Source organism: Oreochromis aureus, linkage group 23, assembly GCF_013358895.1.
Source record: "Oreochromis aureus strain Israel breed Guangdong linkage group 23, ZZ_aureus, whole genome shotgun sequence".
Lineage (NCBI taxonomy): Eukaryota > Metazoa > Chordata > Actinopteri > Cichliformes > Cichlidae > Oreochromis > Oreochromis aureus.
The window spans coordinates 21560395-21578197 of NC_052963.1; the positions used below are offsets into that span (position 1 = coordinate 21560395).

Genomic DNA, 17803 nt, shown 5'->3' on the forward strand with positions numbered 1-17803 from the left:
AATTACACAGTGAATTTGCGTTTATTATTATATTTACAAAATACCACAGTTTTTGTCCTGGTCGTATCATTTTATTTTGTTGTATTTATCTGCAACACCTTAAAGGCCTGTCCGTGAAAATAAAGTCTGACATTAAACCGGTCTGTGGCACAAAAAAGGTTGGGGACTGCTGACATACAGTATCAAACTCAGGTTGTGTTTTAGTTAATTAAACACAGCATTAATTAAAAAGCCACACACTCTCACTGGTATCAACTAAGTTTATTAATTTGGTGCACAAAAAAGGCAAGACTAACAGCACTACCATCATTACAGAGGTAAAAACACAAGAGGTGTCCACTGGGGAAGAATCAGACAATTCAATGGTGAGACACACGAGGGCAACACTATACATGGAAATCAATACAAATCACGTCCAAAAACAGGAAGTGGCAGTGATCGGAGTTGTTGCGCTCGTCAAGAAGTACCAGCACAACGTGTTCACATACGACTCCTCGAGTGGCCGCTGAGGCTGGGGTGTACCATGTTTTTTAAAGCTGATGACAAGCAGGAGAAAAATATTTTCAGCTGTAAGCGTACTGAATGATCAAGTGCTCAGTTTGTTGCTACATTTAAATTACAAAGCTCAGGCTTTTTGTACAATCCTGTGGGGGGGAAACACTCAAAATCTGTTTCATTCAACCGGTGCACATCTCCACTTCTGGATGGTAGAAAAAAACAGCACAAATGATTTAAATCACTGTCACATCGTACATAAAATCTTTACTATATACATACAAAAGAGCACACGTGAATGTACAGAATGAAATCCAAAGAGTCGTAAAATGATGGAAGACTAATTATGGTAAAAGCTTTGCTGCACTGTTCTCTTTAAAAAGTGAATTTACTTGAAAATATTGCTATTTGAACCATTGTTTTTCACACTGTATCATGGTTCATCAGTTTTAAATGTTTTATTGTGGATATTTTTACCCACTTTTAGTGGGTTTTTACCCAACCTTCAGTGGGTACCCATATTTATCCACTGAAGATTTCTTGGAAACATGGATAAACCTGCCTTGTCCTGCCAAGTAGGAAAGGCATAAAAGAGTATGGTTGGCCTTTTTGTTCAATATTTCACTAAAATACTTCTTTGTATAAATATTAAGAGCTTAAGTACTCAGATTTATGCTACCAGTTGTCCTCTGAGCTTAATGCTAGCATGCTAATATGGTCACAATAATTAAGCTTAACATGCTAAGCGAGTATATGTTTGCCTTGTAGGGCCGCAGACCAGTCAGCACACCCCTTATAAAATGTGTATTCCCTGACTGGTTGGTGAGTGGTTGCTGGCTGTCGTTGTGTAAAATAGTTGGCAAAACAGGGTACTGCCTCAAAAACCTTGTTGCAATTGCTTTGGCCACTAGCAGATTACTGCGGTCGTCCACAGTTTGCATGGAATTTGTCTGCAAACACTCACCAGTCAACCAATGAGTGGTAATGAAACATGAACAAGTGTGGCGCCACCTAGAACATTTGCGTTCAAAGTAAAAGCTGCTGAAACAACATATTTCAAAAAGCAAAACTTTTACTGTAAAGGCAGTCTGTGCTCTATTCTTCACAGTTTTACTATCGCTTCGTGAGTAGTTGACAGGACTTGAAGTGTTTGCAAACCAGGTGGAGACTTCTGCGCCAAATCAGCCCTCTATCTTGTTACAGCCAGTTTCACCTAGCAACAGTAACCTCCAACAACCTTTTGCTAATCTGGGAAAACACATTTTTCCATAGTGAACGGCAGCTACAAGGGGGTCACTGGTCTTGTGGGTTGCATCAGGAAGGGTATCCTGCCCAATCAAATATACAGCACTGCCCACTGTGGAAACCCTTAGTGAATAATGGGAGAGCTTAATGTAGTTTTCTTTTGGTTGGAGAATATTTTTTTTCCCTAGCAGCCTTGTGTAAATGAGGCCTTAGTCATCTTATTTCAGCTAATATTTCTCACATTTGCTAGTTAGCCACAAAGTACAGCAGACATTATTATTAGTTTTGCAGGAACTGAACAGTTGAAAATTTGACCATGGACTGTTTAAAGGATGGACAAAGTCAAGCTAATGCAGGAGCGTCTTAAAGGTGCATTCTGGTATCCAGCGGGGGGCGACTCCTCTGACTACAAAAAGACTTTGGGTCGTATAAACCTTTATAGGAAACCGCCCACAGTTCCTAGTTGACAAGTTACGGACACAGTTGCCAGTTTCAGATCATAGTTGTTCCATAGTCGTTCGTTTTAAAAATCTTAAAACTGAGCAAGTAGTTTGTCAGTCAAATCCACACCTCACAGCTGGTTTCAAACACCAAGGCAGCAAAAGGGGAAAACACTCATCCACTGAAGCACTTAACAGGCCAATGGATGATGCTCTGGTGGCTACGTCCATCTTTTATACAGTCTATGATTTTGACTTTAAGATGATGCAGCGTGGAAATTTAAGGGTCAGCAAAGTTCTTACAAATCATCCTGAGAGGAACATTAATATACATGGCAATCCATCCAACCAAATGTCAGCCTCATGGTGAACCGGAGAGGAAAATAAGTGATTGTGATTGAAATAATTGTGAGACAGTATCAGGAAACAATGAGCCTGTGTACACATTCTAACAGTAAACCACCAACAGTTGTTGACATGGTTTACCAACGGACCAACCAGCTCACAGACCGCTACAATGGCATTGCCTTCTGTGAGCTGCACTATATCAGTGTAGCAAAGACCAATGGACCAAAAGAGGAGAACCATTATTATAAACTGAAGCGTTATTCAAACCCAGATTTTTTTCCCTCCTCTAGAAAATATAAACCTATGTTGATGCCTACTGTGTGAGTATATATATAAATAGATTTGGGCATACAGGTACAGCTAAAAGCAGATCTCCAAGGCACCAATTGCACAATGCTGAAATTAGTTTCAAAGGGTAACGCTGTACCCGAAAAGATGTTCAGGTATTAAGAAAAAAGTAAATCAAATCCTAATTTATTAGCAAGCAACAGGTTCTTCCAGTTAAAGAGGACTTGCTATGCTCATTACCATCTCCATGTTGTTATTCTTGGACTCTACTGGAGTAGCTTTGCATTATTCAAGGATCAAAATAATAAATATTCCTTATTTTTCTTATACCGAGCCCTAGAGTAGCCCCATTAGTGCCTATCTTAGACTATTTTTCTTCTAAATGGCTTCCCCTAACAAACAGAGGGTTTGAACAACAAGTGGGTGGGGCAAAGACAGCCCCACTCTCTGACATCATCCAGAGCCAACAGCAGAAAAAACTGTCTGAAAGCAAGTATTTAAAGCAGACTGAAGCTGGCACTTTTCCTTGCAGAGGTTACTTAGACATACACTGACCAATTAAAACCTAATAGGTAGCACAATAAGTCCAATTTGTCCACTGTTCGACAACAGCATATTTATAACAGTATCCCTCAAAGAAAAGTAGCAACTGTACCACTGATTGTTTCCAACAGTTAATCTAATTCTTTGGACTCTTACGAATCCCGTTAAACAAGCCTTGACACGTTTTGTCGTACCAATAAATGTGGATAACTGGAAATGGAAATAAATGGAAAAATATTCAGTCTCTAAGTAATCTATGATGAATTACTGTTAACGGTAAAATGCAAATATATTCATACGCACGGTGAAAACATTCATTTTCATGCATTCAAAAACAGATGTAGGCTAAAAACCTTGAACTTTAGAAATTAACTTCAAAATGGCAGCTTTGCTTTGCTTTACAATGTACATCAAAATTTCAATCCAAAGGTTCTGGAGTTAGTCAAAAGTTGAATAGCTGAAGCTCGTTTTCCTGTTACTTACACTCAGTTTATTTAACAAATCCCAGAGCGTCAATTATGTTGGAATGAGGCAGTAGGATACAAAGCGAGATGTGAGTGCTCCGGACTGGGAAAGCTTCTTGGTCTTATTTAATATACAGCAGGCATTTATGGTGAGGATAAGTGCACTACACATTGACCTGTATCTGTGTCCATCCTGCAAACTCACCAGATTGTTTTTTTACTAAATATCGACACACACCACCTTTGCGTAACCCTATTTAATGATTACAGGCAGTAAGAAGGCACCCTCTATAATGCCAGAACCGGATACTGTGGGACATCGTGTTCACACGGACATCTGCTGTGAGGAATCTCGCTGGTGATCGTCAGATTTGGGAGAATGAGAGAACACGGTGCACAAACTCGTCTTAACAGCAGCTACATAACGTGACACGGATGCTGATTCATTTCTTGAGCTCGCTTATGCATTCTTTGGCAAAGTTGTACAATCACAGAACTCAACAACAACAATGCCTGTGTGAACACAAACTCATATGAATCATTTAATTTGGATTTTAACTGAAGCACTGATGGGCAGGGAAATGAGCCTGAGAAGCTTTAGCTTCTCTTGGTCAGAGGTCTGCCCTCCCGGATGTGCTTGGCGCTCCTCTTTTCCGTCTTCCCCTTCTCCCTCACCTTCCTCAGGCGCCGTGGAGGTGGTGTACCTCTTGATTCACTGTCCTCCTGAGCGCTGGATGTATCCATCCCATCACGCTCTTCGGGAATATTTGGAATGGCCCCACTGCTCCCATCTAAAATGTTCCTCAGGGACGGGTCCTCTGGTGTGCAGGTAGCAGTGGTGCCACTCTCACTGCTGCTCAGGTCCTGCTCTTCACCATACCGCCCGCCTCGGCTGTGGTGCGGCAGGGAAGAAGCCCTGATAGAAGGTCGGTCACGCTCCGTCTCGCGGATGCTTTGCTGAGGCTCGTTCATGTCCACCCCTGAGTCCAGGCTGGTGTCGTTGCTGCTCGGCGGGCGGTGGTGGCTCTGGAGCTCAATGATGGAGTGGCGAACCTGGGCTGCTGGCTTCCCGTCTAAGGAGACAAACCAGGCTCTGGGGTGAGACGACAAGGACTTGCCACGCGTCAGCTCCAGCAAGGTGCGCTCTGAAATCCCCTGCAACTCACTGGGCACGCCGTGCCCGGTGTTGAAGCCCTCCATGCCAGCTGCCTCATTAAGAGTCCCAGGCACAGAGACGGAGGATTCAAGGAGGTTACTGTAGCGTCCCCACACACTGTTAGGGCCTTGCCCCTGAGGGGGCGTCTCCAGAGGCTGGGGATCATCTTGGCTACTCTGCTGTGGGCTGCTCCCACCTTGTGAGTGGTGGTGAGGAACTTTGGGTAGTGTCTGGGTGTAGCTGTCTTTACTTGCAGGCTCTGAGTGAGCATCATACTCACTTCCGTTGCGGGGGAAGGTGGCGGACTTGCAGCCCGGTAGCTGCTGCTCCTGAGCACTGAAGAGCTCGGGAGCGGGAATAATGGCCACTGGCTGGTTGTAGATATGGACCAGCTTATCCTGAAAGAAGTTGTCGCAGTTGATGTTGGCCCGGTTCTGCTCCGACTTCTCCCTTAGTCGAGACACCTCTTCACTGTTGATGTAGTGAGGTGACGGCTGAGGACCCTTCAACCGATCTGGAGTGATGTTTTCATAAAGCGGTGCCGCAGGACGAGTCCCTGGATCCTCCACGTAGATGTTATAGTTGGCTTTGTGCCTTGGAGTAGATGACGGTTCGCACTGGACGCTGCAGGTGGCGAGGCTGTTGTCGCCTGATCGGAACAACAAGCCCTCTTCCATGTGGGTGGAGGTGGTTTGGTCTTTCTTTACAACCGTCAATTTGGAAAAACGCGCTCTCCTCCTTCTGGGCTCACGATAAGAACCTCTGTACATGGGAGAAGCAAATGTTAACCGGGACAAGCTTTGGTCTACAGGCTTTTCAGACTCACTCAAAGAACCTTTAAAGTAGAAACTGTTTCACTATTTCATTACTAACAGCCTATCAAAGCCGAGGACAGAGTAGCACATTTACTTGCTAAGCAGCTCTTGAGAGTTAGCATAACTGTGGCAGCTAACTGAGACAGTGCTATGCTGCAGAGTTAAGATAACTGATATGGTGAAGTAGCAACAAGCATGGCAATCATTTCTCCTAGTGCTGCAGCTGCACAGTCTTCTGATCTACTTTACTGAAAAAAGCATGCATAGTTTACCATTTTCACTAAAAATGCCCAAATAATCCAGCAATCTTTTGCAGCGATATACAGGGAACGCTAAGCTAAGGTTACAGCTCGCAGCTTTAGCCTAGCCTTCCCTGTATGTAAGGTGTCAGAAGCTAACAAAGTTCTGTTTTAATTAGAAATTTTGAGCCCAAAATTTTTCTTTAGTTTATATCGCAAATTTATATCTGTTCCAAACAACTGTTAATTGTTTCCTTGATTACTGAAAACTGCCATATTGAGCCATATTGTTTGAGCCCTAATTTAAAGTGACATTGTAACCAGTTAGGCCAAAGAGAAATTTACTTATACTGTTAAAGTCCTGTGAAAATCTAAGCACAACCCATAGCAGAAATAACTTAAAGTAATTATTTTCTGTATGGCTTTATCATTTTCTGAGATTGTTGTGAGGAATTTTGTGTATGCAAAGTCGCAGGCAAATCTGAAGAATAAGAACTGCTAAGAAGATTTCTTTAGAGATGCATTAGAAGACGATCTTGAAGCTATGGATGCACTCTTAGATCACACCTTTTTAATCTTCCTCTTGTTGATCAGCGTTGCATATACTGTCAATTGAAAACATTTCTAGAAGGGTTTCTTACCCACAGTGGCACAGGAGCAAGGACAGAAATCCGATCACTATGGCCAGAGTTCCACCCAGTATTCCTACCAACAGGTAGGTATGGTAAGATAGGAAATCCAAAGAGTTTGCATGTCCCAGATAATCTAAAAGGATAAATGTATAAGATGTGAAACAGGTCTAAACAAAAATAGCATTCACATGTGTTAATGAAGGTCAATGAGGTGTCTACCTCTTGATGAAGGCAGAGGGGCGGCGATCCAGTAGCCCAGATGGGAAGCAGTGTAAGTCCAAACCAGCTCGTTTCCAACCGTTTTAACTATTCCCAGGCCATGATTCTCCCAGCCACCTTCAAACAGCAAAGAAAATAGCATGAGAGGAAATTTCTTTAGGTCTTTGTCTTGTAATTCAGCTGCTCTGCTGCTATTTGCATTGCTACCTGTCTTCTGGTTGAAGGCCCAGGCTGGCACAGTATCAGAGGCCCTGAGGTGTGTGTGGTGGCCCAGCGGCAGACTGATCTGGATGGGTCCTCGAACCTGTAGCTCCTCGCCGCTGGAGTACAGCAGGACGCTGATGGCTGCCACGGCTTTCAGATCAATACTTCTGAAAACTGCATCACAGTCCATGCCAGGAATGTAAATGGTAAAGCATATTGTTTGGGTACCTCAATAAAAAAGCCATCCATCCATCTCCAAAGTCACACTTTCCAGTTCCTCCTGGGGAATGCTGAAACATTCCCAGGCCAGACGAGATATATAATCTCTCCAGCAGGTTCTGGGTCTACTCCAGGATCTCCTTCCAGTTGGGTTTTCCTGGAAAACCTCCAAAGACAGGCACCCGAGAAGCATCCTAACCAGATACCCATACCACCTAAAGTTCCTCACCCTATCCCTGAGGCTGAGCCGAACCACCCTACAGAGGAAGCTTACCTCAGCCCCTTGTATTCACAACCTTACCTTTTCATTCTTTACCTAGATTTCATGACCAGAGGTAAAGGTTGGGACGTAGATGGAGGGTGGCTCAAAACCTCAGCCACCCTAACCCACCACCGACAAGGAGTGTGAGCTGGGTGTGTGGACCCTTCAGCACTGGTTTCTGGGACGTGGAACATCATTTTTTAAAGGCATGATTGACCTTTTTCATTCTGTACCTCTTTAACTGGACCAAATGTCACTGTGATGTTTAAAACATCTGATGAGGAAATGTTTTTCTTTACCTGATTTGTTGCTGATGAAGCCCGGAGTGCAGTTGGTGCAGTCCTTCGCCAGGTGAGGATGTGGTACAGTCAGGTACGCCATCACCGAAGACATGTTGGTCTTATCTGGGATTGTGAGAATGTTCTTTGGGAACTTCACCATCGGCTGTGATGAGCTGTCTGTGAAAACAAAACGGCAGGTTATCAATAGGAATTTGGGCACGTGTGCCTTTTAAGTCGATTCAGCCTTCTGCACAGTTGTTACACATCTGCAAGCAGCTTTGCAAACCACTTCCACAACAGCTCCTCCTTTAAAGGTGTAATTGAATCTTCTCTTGACTCAAATAATCTTTACAAGTGACTTTAGTTGAACTCATTTTAGTTCAGTAGCCACATACAGCTCAGTTTGGTCTGCTGTTTCAATCTATCGATTTAACTGTGAAGCAAACTAGCTAAAATGAACCCTCACTGGGTAGTTGATCTTACAGTCAGTATGTTCACTTTAAATTACTAATGAAAGTCTTTTCAATGTAAAGAAAAGGGGCCACTGCCATCCATCCACTGGGCTGCTGTACACAGTGATAGCACAAGTACATTAAAAACTGACTAAACTAAGAGCAGCCTGTGTGCAGAAAAGCAGTTTGTTTAGTTTTCTGCAGTCTGAAATGTGGAATTTGTCTTTGCTGAAGTTTGACAGCAGTGATACCTGCAGGAGTGAGCCTTAAGCAGCTTCACTACATTCATTTTAGAGAGGGAATGGAAGGGAAAGTTTACAAGATGGTTAATGGTTTGGACACAGTGGCACTGACAAACAGACGGGACACTGGGAGTCACCAAGGGGGACAAACTTAGAAATGAGTACATTAGAGGGACGGTTTACTCTGGATATATTTTTACTCCTGTGCAGTAAGGCTGATGCACCAAACCAGGAACAGCAGCACAGTGTTTGCAAACTATCCAGAGGACTGAATCGTACCTCTGGGCAGACCGATTCCAGCCTCTGAAGCCACATGTTTAGACACCTCTGGTTTCGTCTCAGTGTCTCTGCCAGGTGTGTCCACTTTACACTGTCAAACACACTCAATAGCCTACTTAAAGCAGTGTAAACTGAATACTAAAAGCCTAAACACAGTGTGTGCGTGTGTGAAGGAACTCACCAGGTACCTTCCCGGTGATGAGCACAGAGTCTTCAAACAGCCAGATGTTCCCCTGACTGTGAGGGAGCAACAGCAACGTGACAGAGGAGAAAACTGCCAGAGGACAAAGAGAAAGATCAGGAGCCAAACACAAGTACAGAACAACAACGATCTGTCAGGTTTTCATGACCTATTACATCTGCTGATGTGTTTGTTTGTTGGTTTGGTAGCTTGTAGAGCTACAAATCCAACAGCAGAGGGCGTCCTAACATTGGAGCACAGCAGAGTTCAGCTGTCTGGCTCAGCAGCACAAAAGGGAGGCGTCTCTGCTAATGCAGAGCAGAGCGGGTTTCAACTGTTCCCCCCACCCTTCCTGCATTTTCTCCTCCATAACACCTGCTCCCCACTTCCCTTTGAATCACCACCTGCTCCCTTGCCCCTTCTCCACACTAAGGCCAGCAGAATAAAAACATCCCCACCACCCCCCTGCTCTGGCAGGACAAAGACACTTTGCTGAGACAAGCGTAGGTCTCATGCTGGCCTGAGGCAGACACCTCGATTCCACGAGCGATCGATGAGGCGAGCACAGGACGCCACGCTCAGTTACACTCGACTGGGAACATAAATCGCCTCATCGTGGACAAACCTCAGAGACAAGTTGTGCGTTGTCGCTGACACTTCATTAATCTATAATGACAATGAATAATGCAGGCGAGTGTGTGTGTGTCTGAGTGTGTGGGAACTGTGCTGGCAATACTGTAAGCTCTACAGTCTTGTTTTGGGGTTTTTTACGTCACCTTTTAAAAAATTACTTACTGGTTTGGTCATTTTTAGGTTGGCATTGAGCCCACTTTCTGAATTCTGTCTCTAAAGCACTTTAGACCAATAACAATACTCACCAATACCAGTACCGATATACCAGTATTGGTACTGGCCAATACCAATATTGGTATTTGTAATATCTGCCCTGTATTTACTTGGTAATTGAAAATTGAAATTATTTAATAAAATTCAGTGGGCTACATACTGAACTTTGAGGATAGAAACAAAATATTGATCCAGTACTGATATCAGTAATTGTATTGATACTATGGATATTAGTATCAATCTGCCCACCTCTGCTGGTCACTCACTTGGTCTCTTATTGGTGCTCCAGGGGAGCAGGCTGGGCACATAGCCTTCCATGCTGCCCAGCAGGGTCAGACCGAGGCCTGGGCTGTACGCCACCCAGAGCAGAACCTCCCCGATCTCCCCGGTCTGGGCAGAACTCCTCAAGGTGTGGTTGACGTAGACGTCCACTGAAGCCCCCGACAGGGGCTGGCGGGTCACCAGATCTCTCACCAGGACCTTCAGGGCAAACTGAGGCTCTGCAAAGAAGATGCCAGAGGATTACAAGAGGAAAAAGAGGAGATCTGGGATGCACGTGTCCCTCCTGCGTGCTCTGTAACCTTTCTCTCGCCATGAAAAAGTGATGAGGCGAGCACTTCTGCGTGGGGAGGGTGGAAAAATACATCCAGGAACCGAGCGACAGCACAGAGGAGACGCAGTCTGACTTTTAAATACGAGCTTCCAGATAAACAATGTGCTGTTATTGACAAACACACACACAGCCTCAGTTGTCCTTTGTGTGTTCACTAGGGACAGGATGTAAACACAGGCTTTACTTACTGTATCAGCAGAGCAGCACAGGATTACCACACTCCCCTCCCTCCCTGTCTCCCATTAAGACATCACCTGCTCAGGCCAAAAAGATAAAAGCTTAATCCTCCACACCTCCATATTCCTCCTATTAATCCTATTACACTGGACTGTCTGATTCCAGTCCAGCAGTGTATCAGTGCGCTTCTGATTTCCTAATTTATTGCAGAAAGCCCCCTTTATTAACGCACCTGCACCATCAGTCATGCCCCACTGTTTCCTCTGCAGCTGATTTCCATTTTCAGTAACAATGACAGCCCCCTCCTCCATCCTCCACCCCGCTCCATCCTCCAGCAAACACCCCCTTCCTCTTTGTTTATGTTTACCTGCTGATAGAGCCGAGAGGGTGGCCGCTCGGCCCGAGGCAGCGGTGTCGGTGCCGGACGGGTCTCCGGCCCCGGCCGTGAGGCCGCCGCCCTCCTCCAGTGCCGCTGCTGCCCTCGCCGCCCCATTCAGGCAGGAGATCAGCAGCAGCGACGGCAGGAAGAGGAGCAGCGGCGGTGGGTGTCGTTCAGGCATAGCGAGACGGGGAGCAGGCTCAAAGACATAACGGACCGCGAGGAACCGAACTCTGGAGCGGGGAGCGCGATCACCGAGGCCTCGTCCCTCCCTCCCTCCGTCTGTGTGTCTGTCAGGGTTCCTGTGATGCTGGTGCCGAAAGAAGGAGGAGGCACCCCGCGGAGAGGAGATGCGCTGGTGCTGAGGCTGGGCGTGTGGGGCCGAAGATCGTCTATATAAACGGCGATGTCTCACTCTGTTAGAGGAATGCGTGCGGTAATCGAGATTAAACGAAATGAGGGTGTGTATCAGTAAACACACCCGGAGCAGAAGCACTGCCGCTGTTTTTTTAACGTTTCATGGATGTTACTGTTTGACAAGAGTCTCTGCTGACCGCGGGAAAAGTGTCAGAGTGAGCGCTCCTCTCTCTGCGTCATCTCTGATGAGACCCAACATGCTGTTACATCATCGGGGTCTGCGCGGCCCTCTGTCGGTAAAGTGGGGACTCAACACTTCGGATCATACAGGGAATTCTTTATACTTTGCTATGTACATCTTTCAGTAAATCACGTTTTCAAACATACATAAATACGTAAATAAGGCAAACTCCTTTAGGCAGCTTTCTTGTCATGTCTTTAAGTAGTCTGCAGGAATAGTTCTCCAGGCTTCTTGAAGGACATTCAAAGCTCTTCTTTGGGTGTTTCTGCCTTTAGATGATTTTCATCATTTTCATACCTCAGTCTTTTCTCTCCGTTTCTCTTCCTTAAGAATGCCTTGTTGACAGACACTGAGACCATTTCTGATGAGGAACAATAGATGATCAGCTGAAGGTCCAGATGAATCTCTCAGGCATGAGAGACTTTCACATACTGTTCATCTGCTGTAGATAGTTTTTTTTTAGGCCTGACACTTGTTCAGTTTGTTCAGTTTCCTCAAATATTTTAAGCCAACTCTTCCGCTAACAGCTCTTTGGGAATCACTTTGTCGGTGCAAAAAATACTATTTTATGTCAAACTGTGTCCTTTTTTGGATTTTTCATAGATTCAAAGAAATTGGAACAAATTATGTGTTTTTGTTACAGGCTGCTTAAAAGGTGCCTGAAGATGTGTAGAAACAACACTGGCTCATCCCATGACTTAGGAGCCTTTTTATGCTTGAGTGATAAGTGGCATAACAAAAACAACCATCTGAAAATGAGTGAAAAAGCAGCAAATGCACAAATAAACACAGTAAAAGATCTTCAGAAAGCTGGAGAACTGCTGCTCAAGAGCACTTTGAAAACTGACTAGAAAGTTTAACTCCTTGAAAGCAAAATATAAAGAAATGAGGGCTGATGAAATCAAAAGTTGAATGTTTTAAGAATTCAAATATAAGTGAAAATCTGAACCTGTTAACACCTGGGTGATGGATTTCCATGACTTTCTTGAAATATGATCAACAGTTCAATAATTTCTGTATTTCTCTCGTTTTATTTGGGTTTGTTTTTTTTGTTTGTTTGTTTGTTTTTTTGCTTTTAAAATAAATAAAAGGCTGTAGCCTGTTTTTAATTCAGATGTTGGTGTGTCTGTTTTAGGATGCTGTGGACGTTAAATGGATAGACTGAACCCACACTCTTTCAACAGAGACACAGATACACAATCTTTACTACATCATACAACAAAACCTGTTTTTAAGTTTTAAAGAAATCAAATATAAACTGAAAGGACCTGTTTTGAAAGCCCAAACCCACCATCAAGAAAAATCTCTCCGCAGTTTCCGTCTCTAGAAGTGAAACCAGATCTTTTGAGCTTCAAGCCAGTGTCTATCCTGAGGCATGTTTCTGGATTTCAAAGCTTCTCTCTGGGCTCTTTTCTCTTATTTTTTTAATTGAACTTCAAAATTCAGTGATCCACCAAAGGGTTGGACCTACAACTGAGCCCCTTTCCAGCAGATGCTTAAGCATTTTATCTACCAAAGGGCTGTACCACCATGTTCTTGACTCCAAATCAGAAAGTTACCACCAAGACACTTCTCACTGTGGTCTTGTTGATCTTCACTTTTGGGCACTGACCTTTAAAAATCTAACCATGTCAGAAGAACCAATTCCACAACCTCCATGGTTCAAAGCAGACTTTTACAAGCCAAGTGAATCTGACCACACAGTTACCATTTACTTTAGTTGTTTCATAATGAACCACTGAGCCTCGTAAGAGCTTGAGCTGAGCAGGTTGAGGAGTTGAGACTGGCTCAAGTCACCAGAGCTGTTTCACAAGGAGTTTAAAAATCATTTTCCTAAAGCTCTTCAGTCTGAACGATGGAATTTGATCTTTGAAAGTCAACCTACCGACCAACTGTTCACCAGTCCAGGCTTTATTTTCTTAGAATGTTTCATTTAAGACTTTCATGGGTCATTCAGTTAAAATTCCAGACTAACAGTCTATTTTCAGTTTAGGTCTTGAGCATTTGGTTCTTTGCTGTGTTCCTTAGTGTTGGTAAGTCCTTCAACTGGGTGTAAGATTATAAAAATTCTTATAGGATTGAACCCACTGTCAATATCACCCTGCACTGCAGTGGTCTTGATTCATTACTCCATGGCATCAGCCTCAGAAATCTGATGAGAAGCTCTCTCTGAAAGCTTGTCAGACTTTTCCTCAGACTGATGGGTTTCGAAAATGTAGGAGACACCTCAAAAATTCTAAACTTGTTAGATCCTTCCATCCAAAGTGAGACTTTTAAATAAACCCAGAGGTTAAGAGTTCTTTTGCTGTCATACCTTAAATTTTATTTTCTTTCAAAGTTTTAGACTCTCTGAATCTTTGAGAAAACCCGAACCTTCTAAAAACCTGGGACATTGGGCGCTTTTTTAATGCTCTCCTTTGAGGTTTATAGTCAGCGCTGAAGTGTTTCAGGATCTTTATGGATTGGGTTTAGTGTATTTCTTTGAAAAAAAATGTCAGTAAACACAGGTGATCATTTTAAATCACATCAAAATACAGAGAAGTATTTAAGTAATTGTTCTGGTGACTTCTGTTGATCACACTGCAGCCCTGTTACAGCATAACTGCCCTCTAGTGGTTATTATCAGGAACTACAACTCTGCATATACATGATCATTTACAAAACTTCAGGCTTTATATGCAAATAGTGACATCAACAGTGAAACTGAGTGGAGCCTATCGCTGCTGACCCAAAGTCTGATTAGGTAATGATAATTCTACAAGCTGTAATGGACATACTCTCTCTGGTCATTTTATTAGGTACACCTTCTACTGTGTGTGTGTTTAAATGATGCTCAGTTGGTACTAAGGGGCCCAAAGAAAATGTCCCCTAGACCATTACACCACCACCAGCAGCTTGAAGCAGTCTGGCCATTATCTATTCAATTCAATTCAATTCAATTTTATTTATATAGCGCCAAATCACAACAAAAGTCGCCTCAAGGCGCTTTATATTGTACAGTAGATCGCACAATAATAAATACAGAGAAAAACCCAACAATCATATGACCCCTATGAGCAAGCACTTTGGCGACAGTGGGAAGGAAAAACTCCCTTTAACAGGAAGAAACCTCCGGCAGAACCAGGCTCAGGGAGGGGCGGCCATCTGCTGCGACCGGTTGGGGTGAAAGAAGGAAAACAGGATGAAAGACATGCTGTGGAAGAGAGACAGAGATTAATAACAGATATGATTCGATGCAGAGAGGTCTATTAGCACATAGTGAGTGAGAAAGGTGACTGGAAGGAAAAACTCAATGCATCATGGGAATCCCGGCAGCCTACGTCTATTGCAGCATAACTAAGGGAGGATTCAGGGTCACCTGGTCCAGCCCTAACTATATGCTTTAGCAAAAGGAAAGTTTTAAGCCTAATCTTGAAAGTAGAGATAGTGTCTGTCTCCGAATCCAAACTGGAAGTTGGTTCCACAGAAGAGGGGCCTGAAAACTGAAGGCTCTGCCTCCCATTCTACTTTTAAATACTCTAGGAACAACAAGTAGGCCTGCAGTGCAAGAGCGAAGTGCTCTAATAGGGTGATATGGTACTACAAGGTCATTAAGATAAGATGGGGCCTAATTATTTAAGACCTTGTATGTGAGGAGCAGGATTTTGAATTCAATTCTGGATTTAACAGGAAGCCAATGAAGGAAGCCAAAACAGGAGAAATATGCTCTCTCTTCTAGTCCCTGTCAGTACTCTTGCTGCAGCATTTTGGATTAACTGAAGGCTTTTCAGCGAGTTTTAGGACATCCTGATAATAGTGAATTACAGTAGTCCAGCCTGGAAGTAATAAATGCATGAACTAGTTTTTCAGCATCACTCTGAGACAGGATATTTCTAATTTTAGAGATGTTGCGCAAATGGAAGAAAGCAGTCTTACATATTTGTTTAATATGTGCGTTGAAGGACATGTCCTGGTCAAAATGACTCAAGGTTTCTCACAGTGTTACTGGAGGCCAAGGTAATGCCATCCAGAGTAAGAATCTGCTTAGATACCATATTTCTAAGATTTTCAGGGCCGAGTACAATAACCTCAGTTTTATCTGAATTAAGAAGCAGAAAGTTAGCGGCCATCCAGGTCTTTATGTCTTTAAGACATTCCTGCAGTTTAACTAATTGGTGTGTGTTACCTGGCTTCATGGATAGATAGAGCTGCGTGTCATCTGCATAGCAGTGAAAATGTATGCTATGTCTTCTAATGATGTTGCCTAGGGAAGCATGTATAATGTAAATAGAATTGGTCCTAGCACTGAACCCTGTGGAACTCCATAATTGACCTTAGTGTCTGAAGAGGACTCTCCATTTACATGTACAAATTGGAGTCTATTAGATAGATATGATACAAACCACTGCAGTGCAGTACCTGTAATACCTACAGCATGTTCTAATCGCTCTAATAGGATATTATGGTCAACAGTATCGAATGCAGCACTGAGGTCTAGCAGGACAAGCACAGAGATGAGTCCACTGTCAGAGGCCATAAGAAGATCATTTGTAACCTTCACTAAAGCTGTTTCTGTGCTGTGATGAGCTCTGAAACCTGACTGAAACTCTTCAAATAAGCCATTCCTCTGCAGATGATCTGTTAGCTGTTTGACAACTACTCTTTCAAGGATTTTTGATATGAAAGGAAGGTTGGAGATTGGCCTATAATTAGCTAAGACAGCTGGGTCTAGAGATGGCTTTTTAAGTAAAGGTTTAACTACAGCCACCTTGAAGGCCTGTGGTACATAGCCGATTATTAGAGATAGGTTGATCATATTTAAGATCGAAGAATTAATTAATGGCAGGACTTCTTTGAGCAGTTTTGTAGGAATGGGGTCTAAAAGACACGTTGATGGTTTGGAGGAATTAATTATTGAAGTTAACTCAGAAAGATCAATTGGAGAAAAGAGTCTAACTTAACATTGATGGTACTAAAAGTAGCTGTAGATAATATTACATCTGTGGGATGATTATTGGTAATTTTTTCTCTAATGATAAAAATTTTATTTGTGAAGAAGTTCATGAAGTCATTACTAGTTAACGTTAAAGGGATTGTTGGCTCAGTAGAGCTCTGACTTTTTGTCAGCCTGGCTACAGTGCTGAAGAGAAACCTGGGGTTGTTCTTATTTTCTTCAATCAGTGACGAATAGTAAGATGTTCTGGCTTTGCGGAGGGCTTTCTTATAAAGCAGCAAACTCTGCCATCAACTGACATCTGACATCAACAGGGATCTGCTGCTCACTGGACATTTTCTCTTTTTCAGACCAGTCTCTGTAAACTCTAGAGACAGCAGATCCAGCAGATCTTCACACAGACCAACAACCATGTCACATTCAAAGTCACTAAAACTCAACTTTCTTCTCCAGTCCGATGATATATCTGAACTTCAGCAGGTCGTATTGATCATGTCTGCATGCCTAAATGCTTTGAGTTACTGCCATGTGACTGGCTGGTTAGATATTTGCACAAACCTTTTCATTAGGTACACCTTACGTAATGAAAAGGCCATGACTGTAAACAGTGCAAACCAAATTATGACAAACCTTGAACACACAGGTCAGTCAAGTGCAGATAGAAACTGCAGGTTACGCAGTGAGTTAACATCTAGCAGAAGAGAAACATGATTGGTTTCTGAAAAATAAAATTGCCACCTTCAGTTTTTACTGCTGGTTCAACAATACTACAAAAACTAAAATGAGAAAACAATCAGGTGTCACAATAAGATGCCCCACAAATTATTTGTGTCAGTAAAAAAATTTTGCCCGCCACAAGACAGAGGAGAACACCACAGGTATAAACCCTGCAGGCCTGACAGCAGGAGGTGTATCACTGCTCCTGTTTTCCACCTGGACAGTGTTTACATTGCAGTCTGCCTTTGTGACAGGCATTAGTACCCTCACTAACACACAAAACAACGACTACACAACACACTAAACATCACAAATCTCTCATATCTCAACTCTCGCTCGCTCTACCTTTCTCTCCAATTCGCTTGCTCGGTCTCGCTGCCGTCACTCTCAAAACTTTCCCCTCTTCCTAAACAACCAAATCCCACATTTTGCCATTTTTTTAAAAAAAAATTTGTTGACAGGGTACATTTTTCCACCAATAGGAAAGAGGTGGCTTTTTTTTTTGTTATATATATGTATATATATATATAACAAAA

The 17803-nt window shown here is 43.1% G+C and overlaps 1 protein-coding gene across 1 annotated transcript; it reads right to left on the minus strand.

Annotated features, from left to right (window-relative positions):
* Positions 1 to 251: 251 nt before the first annotated feature.
* Positions 252 to 11348, minus strand: LOC116332084 (protein FAM171B). Its single transcript, XM_039607570.1, has 8 exons — positions 11008 to 11348; positions 10117 to 10350; positions 9005 to 9097; positions 7869 to 8027; positions 7092 to 7262; positions 6885 to 7001; positions 6675 to 6798; positions 252 to 5741 (listed from the first exon to the last, which is right to left on the minus strand). Exons 1-8 carry the CDS (start codon positions 11198 to 11200, stop codon positions 4421 to 4423), a joined length of 2412 nt encoding a protein of 803 aa, XP_039463504.1. The 5' UTR covers positions 11201 to 11348; the 3' UTR covers positions 252 to 4420.
* Between the last annotated feature and the right edge of the window lie 6455 nt (positions 11349 to 17803).